The sequence below is a fragment of the Marmota monax genome, unplaced genomic scaffold, assembly GCF_021218885.2.
Source record: "Marmota monax isolate L192 unplaced genomic scaffold, Marmota_monax_Labrador192_F-V1.1 WCK01_AAM20220418_F8-fsc00278, whole genome shotgun sequence".
Classification (NCBI taxonomy): domain Eukaryota; kingdom Metazoa; phylum Chordata; class Mammalia; order Rodentia; family Sciuridae; genus Marmota; species Marmota monax.
In genome coordinates, this window is record NW_026694626.1 from 1,475,231 (window position 1) to 1,495,009 (window position 19,779).

General features: G+C 36.0%; 1 protein-coding gene across 1 annotated transcript in view; it reads left to right on the plus strand.

Annotated features, from left to right (window-relative positions):
- The window catches only part of Kcnh8 (potassium voltage-gated channel subfamily H member 8), a 368,692-nt gene that overhangs the window by 271,347 nt on the left and 77,566 nt on the right, over window positions 1-19,779 (plus strand). Inside the window, exon 8 of the mRNA XM_046422707.2 lies at window positions 13,674-13,871. Within this exon, the coding sequence (XP_046278663.1) occupies window positions 13,674-13,871 (198 nt within the window). The remainder of the gene's footprint in view (window positions 1-13,673; window positions 13,872-19,779) is intronic.

Below are 19,779 nucleotides of genomic sequence, written 5' to 3' on the forward strand. Positions count from 1 at the left end.
ATAATGGAAGGTTTCATTTTCTATAGGATCATGAGTGTCAAAAGGCAGAGGACTCAAGAGTCCAATGGACATGGCTAGTAACAAAGATATAAAACTTGCAGCAAAGAGTGAATGAAGTCATCATTTTCAAAGCAAGATGGACCCACAGAGGTTATTTTAGGGGTTTGGAGCTAGATATGAACTAGTCATGTACTTTATATTCTTAAAAGGCACTGGCTCATCATTCTGGAAGTACTTTTCAAAAGCCACTGTCAACCATGATTAGGATGCATTTTAAACTATATGTTGTGCTGTGGTTCCATTGTGAGTTAAATCCAATTTTGTATGCCAGGCTGGGAACTAAACCACCTTTTTCCACTGTTTTAAATCCATTAAAAAGACATTATGGTTGCCAAATAATGGATTTGTAAACAGACAGTTGGAATCTGTAAGTGAAATTAGAAGTCAGATGCCAATGGGTAGAATGGTTAAAAGGTGATTTGAAGTGCTTAATTTATCTGATATTCTTAATAAGGTCAAATAAATTATATAAGAAAGTGGGTTCACATAAAAAACAAAAATCATGAGGTCTTTAATTTCTCTGCAGCATGGGTGTGACCTACATAAAGTCTCTTGCAAAGTACACAAAAGAGTAACCAAAGAATTCTATTCCTGGAAGATTAAGCATTGGGAAGTTGTTAGGAGTTCATTCTGTGGTTCTAGAAAACTCTTCTTTCACTCAAGTCTGCACATACAAAGCACTTACAGCAATTCTAGCCAACAGCCTTTGCACTGATAGAGTTTCAGGGTGAAGGAGAGAGACCTCACAAAAGTTTCCATATTCAAAATAAAAGTAACAGAAGTTCCACAGACCACATGTCTCAGATGGAGGTGATAGCAAACAGGAAGAAGAAAGCAAGAGAAACTAGTTGGATGAGAAGATTAGTTGCAGAGAAAAATCCACTGGAGTAGCCATTTCTTTTTTTTTTTTAATTTTTTTTATTGGTTGTTCAAAACATTATAAAGCTCTTGACATATCATATTTCATACATTAGATTCAAGTTGGTTATGAACTCCCAATTTTACCCCAAATACAGATTGCAGAATCATATCGGTTACACATCCACATTTTTACATAATGCCCTATTAGTAACTGTTGTATTCTGCTACCTTTCCTATCCTCTACCATCTCCCCTCCCTCCCCTCCCATCTTCTCTCTCTACCCCATCCACTGTAATTCATATCTCTCCTTGTTTATTTTCCCATTCCCCTCACAACCTCTTATATGTAATTTTGTATAACAATGAGGGTCTCCCTCCATTACCATGCAATTTCCCTTTTCTCTCCCTTTCCCTCCCACCTCATGTATCTGTTTAATGTTAATCTTTTCTTCCTGCTCTTCCTCCCTGCTCTGTTCTTAGTTTGAAGTCAATCAAGAATTCACTCATAAAACTTCAACTGATGAAGGATCTGGAGATATTCTAAGTAATACAATTATTTTCAGTTCAGACAAACCCAGATTCAAAACCCAGTCCATCTCCCCAACAGATACGAACTTTGGTCACATTTTGTTTTAACCTTCTTAAGTAACAACATTTAATATTAACATTTCAGGTTGTAATACTCAGCTCTTAGAGTTGTAAGAAATCAAACATCTTTAGGATTATATTAAATATCATATAATCATCTTAGGGGATCAGTGCATAATCTCCAACTATAAATGCACAAATGAGAACATTACAACATACTACTTTTATCATAAAAAATCAAGTAGAGGAACAGCAAAGCAAATTAATGCCAGAAAATATTCTGTGTAGTTTCCATTCAATGTCTTTACTACCTCATAATGAAAAGTGTCATAAAGTAAATATGAATGATAGAAGATCCTTGATTTGAAGAATGACACACTTGTGTGCATAATTTTCTACTTATGAAATTAGAGTGCTGGAATAATATTTTATCCAGGTTTCTAATAATGGAGGTAATGAGGTTTTTGTTTTGTTTTGGTTTGGTTTTTACTAGACTTTCTTTTTTAAATCTCCCATATCCTTTGTAATTCTACAGATAATTTTTTTGCTAACAAAAAAATCCTAAAGGTCCCACTCAGGAATCGAGGGGCTTGGCATCAGACCCAGATTTGCATCTATCCCATCTCTTCTCCCTTCTAAACTGTATAAGTGTTCATGGACCAGTTGGTATTTTCTAATTGGGAATTACTTAATTTAATTTATTCAATTAATTTTTAGGGAGGTTACTGGGGATTTAACCCAGAGTGCTCAACTGCTGAGCCACATTCCCAAACCAATGAAGATATTTTAAAGTCAGTATAATTCAGTTAAATAGAAAGCCTCTTTTCTTTAAAACAATAGTAACAACAATAATAGTTTTATATTGAGTGTCAACTATGTGTAATACTGTACTGTGCTAAGCACTTTGTGTGAATCTTGTCAGTGAACCTCACAAGAGCCCATGAAGGGAGTTACTATCATATTCTCCGCTTTAGAGAGGCTAACACACACACACACAAACACACACACACAACTTACCCAACACAATACAACGAGTAAGTGGTGGAACTAAGACATTAAAACGTTGGACAACATAATTTCAAGATAAGATTTTCTATGTGATTTTATAGGCTGCCTTGTTCACCTTCTAGACTCTCGAGGTTTACCACAGTACCAGATTCTGACACCTGCCTCCAGATTTTCCTGTTATTTCTCGTCTCTCTGTGTTGTCTCTTTGCACTCAATCTTCTCATTTTGAAAAATTTCCTTGCCACTCTGTAAGTCCCTCTGACATAACTCCATTCCCATGTTTATATCAAGGCCACTCAGCCACCCACTGGCTCAAAACTTTTTTTTGAATATTCATGAGTACTCCTACTACATATTGTATTTCACACCCCATCAAGACATCAAACAAAGTTAGTTATATGTTTTTAAATGCATTACCAGACATATGAGTCAGAATCTGCTTTTCTAAAGGAGAATGAAACCTGAAAGTTGCTATTTCATTTTGAGACTGGGCCATTTCCTAGGAACCTAAAGAAAATGCCTTTAGAATAGTATCAATACTAAGAAAAGACATAAAATCCTGAGGACTCTTTCCACCATAGTTGTATACAACATTCAAGCATATTATGTGGTCTAATTTACTTTAGAGTTACTTTTATAATCAAGATGTTATAAAACATATCTTCCTCTCTGCACTTGGAAGAAATGTAATTAGAACTTTTTTAAGCTTTAAAAAAAATGTTGATTTGATTCTTTTTCAATGGATGACAAAGCCCTATCCTTTTAAGTTAAATTGCTACCAAGCAACTGCTAAGGACAGTTCAGAAGTGGTTTGCAAATCTGAGGCATGACAGTGTATTTTTCTCCTCTAATTTTGTACCTAAGTCTTTAAGAGAAAAAAGAGGTCAAGGAGGAAATTTGGAGCAGATAATGAACATAAACTTTAGCATACTAATAATATAATAAAATGATATGGCTGGTTTCAATTATTTTTATCCCAAATTGTCTTCCTAAAACAGGCTTATGTCCTGCTACAGGTGTAAGTAATGAGAACTTTGGATTAATGTTTTCTAACTGAGTGAAAGGTTATCTTTGTGAATGATCCTTTGAGCTCAGGCATAAATGTAAGTCCCAGAAACTCATTTAAGCCACAAGAAACACTACAGAAATTATCTGTGGAAGAAATGCCTATATTGGGCACAGATCTGAAAGCATCGTTAATTACACATATTTTATGTAAGAAGGTTACATGCAAACAGTTCATAGTTTATGTTCTTCCAATTTAACCATGAGCCTCATCTTCGTTACAGTTTTCTCTATTTTTCGTTGAGATTTGAGAGGCATTTGGAAGTGCCCTAGTTAGTTGGAAACAGATGGCTTATTCTGCTTCTTCCTAGGATCAATCAGAAAGCTCTCCAGTAGCTGCTCAACCGTGGTTTCAGATTGTTTGACATTTTTCATTCTTTCTAGGGTTCTGTGCATGTGTGTGTATGTGCGCGCATGTGATGATGGTTTATTTTGGCAGTTTAATCATTGCTGAAGTAAAATGCTATACCTCAGTCATCAATATCCAGGACTCTTCTCTTGTCCACACTTTTCAAATTTAAAGTAAACTGTGGAGAAATGACAAATTCTGGATTAGTGTTAACATAAGTGGTACCTTTTTCTTGACAATACTAACAGCACATAATGTTTATTGCTCTGAAAGATCGATCACCAGTGGAACTAGGGCAGACATGGTACATGCATCAAAATGTGAAACCCTTCCATCTTTTTTTTTTAAAGACAGAGAGAGAGAGAGAGAATTTTTTTTAATATTTATTTTTTAGTTCTCGGCGGACACAGCATCTTTGTTTGTAACCCTTCCATCTTTATCCCATCAATATTTTCTGATAATCTTCAATCAAATAATTAAAAACAAATGAAAAAGGAATTTGCTGTCACTAGTTCCGACACAGCATTTGTATTAAAAAGAAACAGTCAGCCATTTGTGAAGAAACATTACAGAATCTTTTTTTTTTAATTTTTTATTGTGGGTTGTTCAAAACATTACAAATTTCTTGACATATCATATTCCACACTTTGATTCAAGTGGGTTATGAACTCCCACCTTCACCCCACACACAGATTGCAGAATCACATCAGTTACACATCCATTGATTTACATATTGCCATACTAGTGTCTGTTGTGCTCCGCTGCCTTTCCCATCCTCCACCCTCCCCCCTCCCCACCTCTCCCCTCCCCTCCCCTCCTCTCTCTCTACCCCCTCCACTGTATAACCCTGAGGGTCTCCTTCCATTTCCATGCAATTTCCCTTCTCTCTCCCTTTCCCTCCCACCTCTCATCCCTGTTAAATGTTAATCTTCTTCTCCTGCTCTTTGTCCCTACTCTGATCTTAGTTACTCTCCTTATATCAAAGAAGACATTTGGCATTTGTTTTTTAGGGATTGGCTAGCTTCACTTAGCATAATCTGCTCTAATGCCATCCATTTCCCTGCAAATTCTATGATTTTGTCATTTTTTAATGCAGAGTAATACTCCATTGTGTATAAATGCCACATTTTTTTTATCCATTCGTCTATTGAAGGGCATCTAGGTTGGTTCCACAGTCTTGCTATTGTGAATTGTGCTGCTATGAACATCGATGTAGCAGTGTCCCTGTAGCATGCTCTTTTTAGGTCTTTAGGGAATAGACCAAGAAGGGGAATAGCTGGGTCAAATGGTGGCTCCATTCCCAGCTTTCCAAGAAATCTCCATACTGCTTTCCAAATTGGCTGCACCAATCTGCAGTCCCACCAGCAATGTACAAGTGTACCCTTTTCCCCACATCCTCGCCAGCACTTGTTGTTGTTTGACTTCATAATGGCTGCCAATCTTACTGGAGTGAGATGGTATCTTAGGGTGGTTTTGATTTGCATTTCTCTGACAGCTAGAGATGGTGAGCATTTTTTCATGTACTTGTTGATTGACTGTATGTCCTCCTCTGAGAAGTGTCTGTTCAGGTCCTTGGCCCATTTGTTGATTGGGTTGTTTGTTCTCTTATTGTCTAATTTTTTGAGTTCTTTGTATACTCTGGATATTAGGGCTCTATCTGAAGTGTGAGGAGTAAAGATTTGTTCCCAGGGTGTAGGCTCCCTATTTACCTCTCTTATTGTTTCTTTTGCTGAGAAAAAACTTTTTAGTTTGAGTAAGTCCCATTTGTTGATTCTAGTTATTAACTTTTGTGCTATGGGTGTCCTATTGAGGAATTTGGAGCCCGACCCCACCTACTGTAGATCGTAGCCAACTTTTTCTTCTATCAGACGGCGCGTCTCTGATTTGATATCAAGCTCCTTGATCCATTTTGAATTCACTTTTGTGCATGGCGAGAGAAAGGGATTCAGTTTCATTTTGTTGCATATGGATTTCCAGTTTTCCCAGCACCATTTGTTGAAGATGCTATCCTTCCTCCATTGCATGCTTTTAGCCCCTTTATCAAATATAAGGTAGTTGTAGTTTTGTGGATTGGTTTCTGTGTCCTCTATTCTGTACCATTGGTCCACCCGCCTGTTTTGGTACCAGTACCATGCTGTTTTTGTTACTATTGCTCTGTAGTATAGTTTGAAGTCTGGTATCACTATACCGCCTGATTCACACTTCCTGCTTAGCATTGTTTTTGCTATCTTCATAAAATCTTGGACCAAAAAGAGAACCTAGAGATTGCTCAATTCTATCACCTCACATTCAAGTATGAGAAATAGAAGAAATAGAAGATCAGAACAATTCATTGATACATAAAGGATCACACAGCTATTTAATTAGTGATAAGACAAAGCATGGGATCTAAATATCTTGACTCATTCCACTTCATACTATTTTATGATCAATCATTATTGTTTCTGTCTTTTACTTCAAAAGTAGACCACATTGACAATGTGAAATACTCCTTGGTTTATGAGAATGACAGTGTGAGATTAGCAAAGCCCAAAGTAATGACCACTTTCCTGTCAAATTGGAACCTCAAACATATGGATGCCTTCTTAGTGGAATCAACAAATCACTGTCAAATGCTACCACATTTTTGTCCTGAATTATCCTTGATCACATCTCATAAAATGGGGATGCAGTAGATAGTAGGAATGAGTTTTGAAGAACAAGGCAGAATATGTCCTTGATTATGATTCTTAAATTACAATGTGAAAAGCCCATAGTTTAGTTAATATTAATGCACTGATATTAATTTCACAATTTTGACAAATGTACAGTTGTGATGTAAGATATTAAAATTGGGGGAAAATATACCGTACACAGGGACTCTCTGTACTCTTTGCGACTTTTGTGTACTTCTAAAAGTATTTACAAAAAAAATTGTTAAAGCAAAAAGGAAAAAAAAGAAAAATATTATAATGACAGGCACTAGGTGAACCTTCAAGAATCATGACAAGTATGTTTCTTAGTGATGATGTTTCTTATCCATGCAGTGGAGTACAGATATTTATGAGACAATGCAAATGAAATATCAAACTTTTCTCTTGTATTTACTCCTATTAAGTGTTGGTACCAGTAAATGCTGGTACATTTTGATGCATGTATCATGTCTGCCCTAGTTCCACTGGTAATCGATCCTTCAGAGCAAGAAACATTATGTGCTGTCAAGAAAAATGTACCACTTATGCTATCACTAGTTCAGAATTTGTCATTTCTCTAAGTATTTCTCACTCCCACCATCTCCCCTCTCCCCATTTTATGAGATGTGGTCAAGGATAATTCAGGACGGAAAGGCAGAAAACTATGGTAGCATTTGACATTGATTTGTTGATTCCACTAAGAAGGCATACATACATTTGCCTTCACAAATGCTGTGGGTGTCGATTACCACCACCACAGCCCCCCATACAGATACACACAAACACACCCAACCGTACACACACTCAGACTTCTAACACTTCTCAATCACCTCTGCAACCCGGCATTCCCATGCTTCAGCCCTAGGTATAAAAGCTGAAGAGAAGGAGCTCTCATGTTTTGCCCCCACTGTACTCATTTTCTCCCAACGCTCTGCCTCCCTCAGCCAGCCACCTGCTGTCTTATGAATCACAAGAAGCACAGTGTTTTTCCACCTCTCATCCTAATGACGTCCAAGAGGATTAAGTGGGTCTTCAGAAGTAAGGAGGGAGTATAATCAAACATCAACTCTAGCACAGTATTTTCTGTGTTTGAAATTTGTACTTGAACTCTCTTGATCACAGTTAAAGTAACATTCCGATTTTAAATACCAATTTAGGCTGGGTTTATACTGTGGATTATATTTAGATAATTTCATCTATTTTCTATAACATTACATCATGCTTTGGGGAGACATTCTCCCACTCAAAGTAAAAAGTAAGTCCTGAAAATGCAAACTTACTTAATAATGATTTCAACACAGCACAATCTAAAACAATAATTTAAAATAGCCTATTATAGGGCATGATGATTCTACATAGTTACATAGTTGTACTATGTACTACTCTACACAGTAATAAACTATATACTTCATAAAAATGTAAATAATATAAACAAACTGCAAATTTGAAAATTGCTAAGACAGTAGATCTTAAATATTTTTACCACTAAAAAATGACTGTAAGTTGATTGATATCTTAATTAGCTTGATTATGGTGATCATTTTACAACATATGTGTGTATCAAAACATCATGTAGCACATTATAAATATACACAATTTCATTTGTCAATTATAACCCAATAAAGCTGAAAATAAAGTAAAATAAGTCAGAACCTACTTCAAAGACCACTAGAGAAAAAGTGAGATAAAATTAGCACTTTATTTAGTATAGCAGAAAGAACAAGGATATTTAAGTTAGAAAGTTATGAAATCTGTATTTCAGATCTGATACTAACTTGAAAAATAAAGAAAATTGCTCAACTTGTCTGTCCCTTTCCTAAGGTAGAATTGTTGTAGGAACTGGAAAAATAATGTCATGTGAAATTTTAGCTAAGAATTTGGTATCCAGTAATGTTGGCTGCTGTCATAAATTTTGGTGCTCCACCTTGGCCCCTTAGCCTGTGAGATTTGATTCCGTAGGTTCTAGTTGCCTGAGGCATTTTCCAAGCTCCTCTGTTAGTAGGCAAGGTACTGCTGAAGAACTAAAACTCTCCAAAGCAGACCTCAACTAATGATGGATAATGTTATCCTTCCCTAAGCTAAGAGGGCAACAATTTCTACATTGGTTGAGACATTTCCCAATGTTATTAAGTTCCAGTTCACTATAGTGCTAATTTTCCTGATGATGCCTACTTTGTTGTCTTCCTTTCCTTCTCTGTGTCCCTTTCCTGCTATTTCCCTAAAGATGTTTGCTGGACCAAACAGAAGACAGATTTGGGCTAGAATCCCAACACTGCCGTTTTGAACAAGTCATTTAATATCTCTGAGCTTTAGTTTTCTAATCTTTTGGACAGATATAATAATTCCTAAGTTGTCATGATCACTAATGAAATAATGAATCAGAATGCACGTGGTCATTGTACCTGTTCCACAAATTGGTGCATGTAAATGAGACAGAAAAATGTGCCACCCCACAGAGTTTGAAGTACAGATAGCTGTCAGTGAAATAGTAATCAGATGCTAACCTACTAACAGGAAAACCCTCGCCTGGGCTCCATTCTTGCTAACTCCCATTACAACATGGTTTATTCCTAACTAGAACATGACTTTGAATTACAAGAATTATGAGTTGCTAATTCCTTCTCCCCTTTCTCTCCCTATATGCACACATTTAAACACACATCTAAATCTGATTTAACAAGCTTGTATTTTATTGAGTCATTTTTGATTTTACTGAATTATCTTATATAACCAAAGAGATTTAGTCTGGGTTTTCCTTAAATTTCATATTTTTATTCCTAGCCTAAAATACCTATTAACTTACCAAATGCTAATGTAAATCAAACTTTCCAGGAATGCATCTGTTGTAGAAAACAGGTCACACCTGTACAAATTGTGAATGCACAATATAATTAGTAAAACTGTGTATGTTTTTGTACAAAGCCCTAGAGAATCAAATAATAAGAAATTCCTTTTTAGTGTTAAATGTGTATATTTGAGCAAAACACTAGGCCCATGGTCAGTATGTACTGATAAATACACATAATGAATTATCAGGAGAATTATCTACTTTTCTAGGTATGCTCATTCAGAGTCATTCTCTCTTTGAGATTGACTGATCACTTATTTATTTCACAAATCTCTATTCATGTAATCTTAATCTATTTTAGTAACAACAGCATTATTGTGGGATCTCTTGTTTTTATCATGTGGCAGTGTTTGCAGCATATTTAGATTCTACTGCATGTTCTGTGTGCTTTTTCCTTCAAAATGTTCTTTAAAAAAAAAAATGAGCAGAAGCAGACAGACTGTTCCAGGACATCCCTTCCTTTAGAGACATGAGTTCCTCCAGCTTAAAAAAAGACTGGATTCCAAATTGGTTAAATTGCTTCTTCTGTACAGTGAAGGGACATGTTGTCTGACTACAGTGGAACATGTGCTCTCATTTCTGACAAGCTGTTCTGTGAAGAAGTTTTATTTAGCCCACATAGCCAATCCCTGGATTTGTGGGTGTTACCTCCTTTCCAAGTTACCAGTTTTTTTCATGATCATTATTACTTCTGCTAAGTCAGCTGTAACACAGTTTAGTAGCAACCCTTTTTAGAAAACAAGATGTTTCTCAAAATAGATGGAACAGTTGGCCAGACAGAAAAGAGATACAGTATCAACAAGAAGTAGGTCTGTTGTTCATCTGTGTGTTGCTCCCTGGACCACTCTGAGAGGCAATCTCACACATATGTCAAGGAACTGGCATCAAGTGAGGTTATCATCTCTTATCCTAACATAAATTTATACCCTATTTTATTCAGAAAATCAATTGATATGAAAACTGATTTGGTCCAGAGAATACTTACATGTTTCATTTTTTTGTTCAAATTAAGACTCTTAAGCAGATGTACTAGCTAGCTTTTTTTACTTTTTTCATAAGATAACTTGGAATTCCATAAGTAAATAAGTGCTTTAATTCAACTAAACATGAACAAATGGGTCCAGTTGTATGTATATTCATGTTCTGACTGTGTAGCAGAGCCAGCTGAGAAGAAGCAGGAGCTTTAGGGTGGATTTTTGTTTGTTTGGTTTTTGGTTTTTTTCCCTCTATGCATCAACTAAAATAAAAATTAGGTCATGCAGTATTTACTCTCAGGGCAAAGTGACATTTTTCAGCTGCTTAGATTTCCCTATTATTAGCAGAAATGACCAATGTGGAACAAAGGGACAAGCCCCTTTAATCACTTATTTGTCATGCAGAGATGATATGACATTCCTTTCAGAGCACAACTGGGATGACTCCTGAAAAACAGACAGCCTATCAGTTACCCAACATCTCATTGTTGTCCATACTCAACAATGATCAATCAGATGCCCATGAGAGCGCTGTTCTGCAGCAGTCTTCCTCCTGAACAAGATGAAGAATACAGATGCCATCCCTGCTTCCTTATTTTTCCAATGTGTCTTGACTGCCTTCCCACAGAGCACAGAAGTCTAACAAAGTGTTCCAGTGCCCACCTGCTTTGCTTTTGTGATATCTCTTTCTTTTTAAATAAGTTGTCTTTATTTCTAAATCATTTTTTCCTTAAGAGATTAAGCTAAGTTTTACTAAGTCATACTTTATTACCTCTTCCTCCTTCCCATCATTTAAAATTCTAGAACAGAGTTTTTAATCTAGGTCCTTGGACTAGGCATATTTGAAAGAGCTCTAGGAAGCCACAGGCCACTTGAAAATTTGTCCAGAATTGTGTGTGTGTGTGTGTGTGTGTGTGTCTCCCCAGGCACACATTGTTCTGAGAAAAGAAGTCACAGCTTTCTTTAGATTCACAACTCTCCAAATTTAAGAACTATTGTCTGCTGGATCTTCTTCCTGTGTCTATAAGTTAGGCAATGCTTAATTATATCACATCTTACTACAGTGTTCTACCCAATAAATTTTGTCACCACTTTTCTTTTTCCATTACCGTTCATTTCTGGCTTCATATTTTCTCTTACCTGTCTGAATTTTGTGATGGTATGTTCCAATTTAAGTAACAAAAGAAGGCAACAACAATGATAGTGTACCCCAAATCTCTGCCAGTAGCAGTGGTTGGCATTTTCTTCACATGTCATCTCATTTAATGCTGGTGCAACCTTACAAGTTAGAATCTCTATTTTTAAAAATGAGAAAACAAACTTAAAGAGGTTTGTGATTCCTACAACATATAGATAGCAGAGTATAGACATAAATCTGGGTTTGCATCTAGCCCTTATACCTTCCATGAAACTTTTCTAGAAAGGGTGAATAGCTGCAAACTATTAATGGGATCATCTTTTATAGCATAAAGTTCTTACATTTTATTATCATTTCTTATCATCAAAAATGTTCTTATTATATTCTGTGTATAAATCCAATACAAATTTACAATGTTCATGTGTTTTGTATCTGCATAAGTGTTATCATCTAATCTCACACTATCATAAAGATAAGAACCATTTATCTATTCATGAATGCATTTGCTTTTTAAAATAACACTTATTAAATTCTATTATTGTCTGGTGTTTGCTAAGTTCTAGAGTATAGTGAGTTTAAGTCCTCCTTTCACATTGGCTTTTACTGGGGAGCTTTTAAACCATACCAATAACTGGACATGGCACCAGAAGTTCTGACTTAATTAATTGAGGTGGAGCCTGGGCATTGTATTTTTAAAATTTCCATCTGCAGCCAGCTTGAGAACCACTGTTATGGAGTGGTACTTCTTCAAAGTGTGGTCTAGCAGCAGCAGCAGCAGTAGCATCATTTGGGAACTTGTTACAAAAGCAATTTTTTCAGCCTTTTCCCCAGCCTCCCCACTTACTATACCAGAAATGCCAGGGATGGGACCTGGCAATCTGTTTAACAAGCCCTCTAGATGTTTCTGATGCAAACAAAAGATTAGGAAACGCTTCTCCAGAGACAGGGTGAACTGGGCACAGTACTCACCACTGAGCATTTCTCCTGGGTCTCAGGGAACACTCAGCTGCTTCAAATTTGCATTTTAATTACCCAGCACAGTTCCATAGTCTAAAACTTTAAAGTATTATTACTGCTTAAAAAATGTTATGTTTTTCCATCTCTTCCTTGACAGTCATTTAGTGAAATGTTTATAAGAAAGTGGTGGTTTGTGAATAATATCCATTAACCAGTGTTATGAACCTTACTTCCATATTACATAGAGAGACACAGAGAAGTATAAAATATTATGATTATAAAATATAAAATCTTAAAAGGCAAATATTTTCAATAAAGGATTTTAATGTAAGTCATTGTGTTGTGTTAGCATTTTAGATAATGCTGTTAATATTATATTGACTATTCTCTCATCTTTGTTAATATATATTTTAATAAATGATCACAATATAATTGATATACAATAGACATTTAAAGCATTTAACCTGGTAAAATTTGACACATGTACACAAGTGTAAAACGACTGAAGTGGGCATCAAGTTCCATTACAGGTATCCGTTACTTAGGCAAGTTTCCTCCCAACCAGAAATGCAAAATGAGGTTGCAGAGACTCTTCCCGAATGAGGAAACATAAGCTGGGGTTCATAAAGCCACTAAATATCAGTCCAAATGAATGGGGAAAACGGGGAAGGGTCTTAGAGAACAGAAACAAAGCCCACCTCACCCTGTGAACTTTAGACTCTCATGGTTCCTGTAGATTTTAAAATTCCATGTAGATTTTAAAATAGGCAACCCCTTTATTTCTTAAATTTTCCATTGAGAGGAGCTTAACGGGGCTAGTGAAATTCACAGTACCATTGCAGAGAGTAGCCGTCCCTAATTCAAGCTCTGCAGGTAGTTTCTTGCTGTAAGGTAACCCGTTTTGCTTTGGCCACCAGTCCATTCTCAAATGTGTATTTCTCTGCAGTGTGTATTATACAGAACAGTGTGCATAAAAATAATGTCTTTGTTTTTCATAGCAATAAAATCTGATACCTTGCCTTAATTTCCTTTTAACTTTCTTTCATGTTTTCCTAGAGCAAATTATTCTGTCCCTGTTTATCATTACACAGACATTGGCTAATGCCAAGATTTACTTTTCAATCTGAAATTTTTTATTCTTTTCCTTATTGCAGGTTGGCTCCACGAGTTGGGAAAGAGACTGGAATCTCCCTACTATGGCAACAATACCTTGGGGGGCCCGTCCATCCGAAGTGCCTATATCGCCGCTCTGTACTTCACTCTTAGCAGCCTCACCAGCGTGGGGTTTGGGAACGTCTCTGCTAACACAGATGCAGAGAAGATCTTCTCCATCTGCACCATGCTGATTGGTGGTAAGGTAACTCCTTCTTTTAGACCAAGAAAAGGAATGTGTGTCTGCCAAACATTCTGTTTGTGCTGTCCTGAAACACAATGGAGAAAAATTGGTCAAATTTGAAAGATTCTAAAAGCACTAATTAGGAAATCAGTGACAAACCTTATAATGCACATATAAATTAACAATGAAAGCCTGTGATGTTAATGAATTTCATTTTCTGGACAGATGAATAAGCACCTGATGGTTGATTTTGAAAGGTCAAGCACAGTGTTTTCTTAACATTCTGTTTACCTCCTGTGTTTGGGAGTTACATGAGTCTGAATTTGCCGGGGTATATTTGAAACTTTATTCTGTGGTCCCAAACAGATCAATGTTTTCAAATTTTGTTAATACTAATGTAGTAAGAATGTTTGCTAGCTCATTTGATTAAAAATAAAAACCAATTTTTCACCAATTATAATAATATTATTGCACCAATGTAATAATAAGTAGTTAAAATTTATTAATCACTTCTATGTTCCATTCTCTGAGCTAAATGCTTTAGTGCAATATCATAAGCAATTCTTAAGGTAAATTTTGGGGTTTGACATTATTATCCTATTTAATAAAAAACAAGTATTACTGTTTTCTCTAAGCCTCAGACCACTCTTTTGTACTCTTCTTTGCCAACTAACTTTATTGACTTCTGCCAATACATGGCACCAGAGGGAGACTGGCAGGCTGGAGGAGGGGAGAAGGCAGGCTGCTTCTGCTGTCCAGGCTTTGCAACTGTGGAGGCAGCCCGCCTCAGTGGCTTTTAGCTCTCAGACTCTTAGGCACTCCTAGAGCCAGCCTCCTTGGGCCTCCTCAGAAATCCCAGCATCAACTGGGGGTACCAGCACCCCAAAGTTAGAGTCATGGCTTCTTGAGGCTCTTCATAATTCCTCCTCTGAGCACTTATGTCACTTCTTCCCTTTCTAGATCCAGCTCTTAGGTTAGTTGCACCTCTTCATTTATTATGTCTGCTGTACCTTTATGCTCCCTTTTGGCTCATTCAGCCCTCCAATGCCAGGGAAACAACTCTTCATAAAAATGTCCTCTACTGAAATACTTAGCATGATTTCTCTTTTCTGAACCTCCTAACCAATGTAGGATAGATACTAGTATTATCCACCTTTTTCAAATGACTAGTCTAAAGCTTTGGAAATTAAAGTAACTTCCCCAACACCACACAACCATTAAGAGGCAACATTTGAACCCTGTTGAATGCATCTCTCTTTAAAACATAGAAGGAAATTTTGCTGAATAATAAGACTGCTGTTAAGGAACAGGAGTGAACATGAACAATTACCTGGATTAAACATGGCTTGTAGGCCAGAATTTTTGTTAGTATTTTCTGACCCAAACTATTGCTTCAGAAGACTGTGCCACATTCTCTAATTGGCTTTCATTCCAGATATCAGATAGAGTTTTGAACCTTATAGTAGAAAATGTGATATTGAGCAGTATGGGGGACTCAAGAGATTCATCATTTAGCACACAGTGAAATCAAAGTGTAAAACCAAACCTGCCCTCAAGGAGCTGATAAGCCGGTTTGGAGGAGATAGGATGAAACATCTGGAAAGAATTTGGAGGATGCTGGACAGGAGAGAATAAGTGCCAAATCAGGAAGTTCAGAAGCAGTGAGTAGGAGAGCCAGGATAGGGAGCATTTCTTGGAAAGGCAGTGTTTGCGGCAGAGTTGCTGAAGTAGCATGCTGGGACTGCAGCAATCTAACAGGCTCTTGGCTGATGCCAAGCAGTCACAGCCTAGGGAGCAGAGAACAAGAATTCTTATTTTCTGAAGAGCTACACTGTGCCAGACCCTGTGGTGGCTATTTCATCTCCAGTGTTATGACTTATATAATTTCCACTCTCCCTTGATGGCCCATCTTTCTGCCTAGCAAAATGACAAGCATTTTGCAAATAAACACCGTCTATACTTATTTAATGTTGGCCCATGTTTCTTCTACTCTTGATGGAAATGTTGGGAAAGGCTCAAAGGCTCAAGGCTTAAGCCTCCTAATTTAATATTTGAAAAATCTGCTAAATAGATGAGCTTATTCTCTAGTGATCCGCCTACTACATTGTGAGTGCTCCTCAATCAGAAATTGTTAAAGCATAAGCTATTTCCTGCTGTTCACTCAAGGTAGGAGCTCCACCAGTCACAAGGCCCAAAGGCACAGGAAATAATCTGATAATGTCTCTTGTCAGTTCTTTGTTAAATGTTTATTGAGCAAATTCCCTGGGATAAAATCCTGGTACAGTGCTCATGGATAAGTGGTATTAAAACTTTAGGTGACTTCAGCAGCACTCTGCTTTTGAATGTTACATGGCATCTAAGAGACTTGACTTTACTGGTTAAAACTCTCTAAATTTGCATTTAGGCTAAGACAAATGATGCCTGCATTTTAGTATTTCCTCATTCACTAATTACTTGTGTAACATGGAGAGCTAATCATAAAAGCACGTGATATAAAGCACTTTGTTCATTTAATTCTCATAATATTATAAGATGGAAATTATTAATACCCTAACCTAGACATAAGACCCCAAAGGTTTAGTGAGTTTAAATGTCAGGACTCCCTGGCAAAGTTATTGTAAAATATCCATTTCATTATATACTAGAAATTAATTTTATTTATTTAATATTTATAAATATACACAAATAATTTATTTTTTAAAAGAAAACAAATTTAAACATATGTTACTATGGACTTAAGTCTAGGATATCGCATTAAGAATCCCCACACAAGGCTGATGAAGTTGCTTATGGTAAAAATGCAATAGCTACTACAAATAGGCAGTAGCAATATTATCTGTCAAAATCCCAGATAGTTAATTAGGGCAAAGGTACATAGAAGCTGGGTGAAGAAAAATGAGCAGGGAAAAAAAATGGACCAATCTGGGAAGACTCTGAGAGCCTGAAGAATTTCCTCAGGAGTTCCACAGTTGTATTTATCCTTCATATATATTAAACTTCCACTTGAAGATACTATTTAAGCTTCCATATAAGCATCTGTAATTATGGACTGTGAAACCACTGATATATGGAATGAATATTTCAAACTGTAAAAGAGATTAAGCAAAAATAATTTTAAAATTCTCACCTAGAAAACTGTATATGGACTTTGAGAACATGCATAACAAAAAAGAATTCTAAAAGCTTCAGACAACAATTAGAATTAATAAGTAAATTTAGTAAGTTAATATATATAAGATCCATATATAAAAATCAATTTTATGCATGTAGACTGATGACAACTAATTAGAAAAAATGAAATGTAAAAAAGCAATTGCAAAAGCATCCAATATGGACAAATAAACTTAATTAGTACAGTACAACACTTCTACACAGAAAACTGCAAAAAAAAAAAAAAACAGGGAGAAAATTTACAATGTTTTTTAAATAATGGAAAGATATACAATGGTAATGGTTGGTGATGATGGACTTGGTATTGTAATGATATAAGTTTTGCCCAAACTAATGAAAAATTCAATGTAATCCCAATAGATTTGTGTTTGGGTGCACGTGAGTTACGTGTGTTTGAAAACTGACGAGCTGTTTGCAAAAGCTAGTGCAAATGAAAAGAGCTAAAACTAATAGAAATAACCATGAAAAACAAAGAAAAAAAGATTTGCACTACAAATATCAAGATGTATTAGAAAGTAATGGCAGTTACGGAAATGTGGTGTTGGCTGCAGAATAGATGGATAGGTCAAAAAAATGGACTAGAGTTCAGGAACACCCACACATTTACAGCCACTTTATTTATGACATGGGTGGTACTGCAGTGCAAAGGGAGAACTGGTAGCAGTTTTAAATTATTGAAACTGGCAGCAGTTTCAATAAATGTTGCTGGGTCAAACATATATCCATGAGTTGAAAAACAATCTTGATGCCTCTTACAACTGTACAAATTAGTTCTGAATGAATTCTGATATAAACATGAAAAATAGAATAATAAAGCTGCCCAAAGGGGAATTCAAGAGCATGTTGTCATGACCTTAGATTTAGCAAAAATTTTCTAAACATGAAATGAGTTCCCTAAAAGAATGATAAATCAAACTGCAGAACTTCTCTTTATCAAAAGACAGAGCAAGAAGAGCTGAGCTACAAGGTAGGAGAAAATAGTCACAAACATTTATCTGACAAAGAACTCTTATATATTATGTTTAAAGAACTTATATAAATTCACACACACAACTTTAAAAGTTCACAGAAACTTGAAAAATCACTTCAAAAGTAAGGGGTTTTTTTCAGACTTTTTAGAATATTTTTTATTTGCTCTAATTAGTTATCCATGATAGCAGAATGCATTTCGATTCATTGTACACAAACAGAGCACACATTTTCATTTCTCTGGTTGTACATGATGTAGCATTGCACCACATGTGCCATCATACATGTGCCTAGGGTAATGATATCCATCCCATTACACCATCTTTCCTACTCCCATGCCCCTTCCACTCCTCCTTCCCCTTTACCCAATCAAAGTCCCTCCATTCTCCTCATGCCCGTCCCTATTATAGGTCCACATTCACTTAACAGAGAGAGCATTTGGCCTTTGGTTTTTTGGCATTTTGGCTTACTTCACTTAGCATGATATTCTCCAACTCCCTCCATTTACCTGCAAATGCCATAATTTTATTCTCTTTTAATGCTGAGTAATATTCCATCGTGTATATATACCACAGTTTCTTTATCCATTCCTCTATTGAAGGGCATCTAGTTTGCTTCCACAGTTTAGCAATTGTGAATTGTGCTGCTATAAACATTGAAGTGGCTGTGTTACTGTAGTATGCTGTTTTTAAGTCTTTAGGATATAGACTAAGGATTGGGATATCTGGGTCAAATGGTGGCTCCATTCCAAGTTTTCTAAGGAATCTCCATACTGCTTTCCAGATTGGTTGCACCAATTTGCAGTCCTACCAGCAATGTATGAGTGTACTTTTTCCTGACATCCTCACCAATACTTATTGTTGCTTGTATTCTTGATATTTGCTTTTGAATGTTACATAGCATTTAAGAGATTTGACTTTACTGGTTAAAGCTCTCTAAATTCGTATTTAGGCTAAGAGAAATGATGCCTGCATTTTCGTATTTCCTAATATTGCCATTCTGACCGGAGTGAGTTGAAATCTTAGAGTGGTTTTGATTTGCATTTCTCTAATTACAAGAAATGTTGAACATTTTTTCATGTATCTGTTGACCAATTATATTTAAAATACATGAAGAGAAAATAAACATGAAAGGATGCTCAACATCATTCATAGACGTGCAAATTGAAACCAAAATTAGACACCATTTTACCTTTCCCAGAATTTTGTATTTTAAAACACTGGGAAGCCTATCTGCTTGGGAAGATACTGAACACTTTGACCTGTCCTATATTGTTGATTTGACTCTCAATTGGTGCAATTATTTCATCAACATCTACCAAATCCAAACATACCTCTATTCTGAAACTCAACAATTCCACTTTTGATGGTATAGTCAATGGAAATGCATAATATATACATCAAAAGACATATACATAGATGCCTATGGAAGCATTAAAGCATTAGATGCCTTAAAGCATTAAGAATCTCAAACAGGAAATGCCTGGTTAATAAAAGAATGCCATTGATAGGAGAATAAGTGAGCAAATTGTGAGATAATTATTCAGTAGAGGACTATGTAGCAATGAGAATGAATGAACTATGATATCATGCAACTGCATAGATGAGTCTTACAAGCTCGATGCTCAACAGAGAAACCAGAAATACAAAGAAGCACATCCTCTATGATTCTATTTACAGAAAGTTCAAACTATTGATGGAAAATTCAAATTATTGATTGTAATATTATTCATAACTCTAGTTACCTTTGGTGAGGAGAGTGGTTAGTGGCTATGAAGGGACACA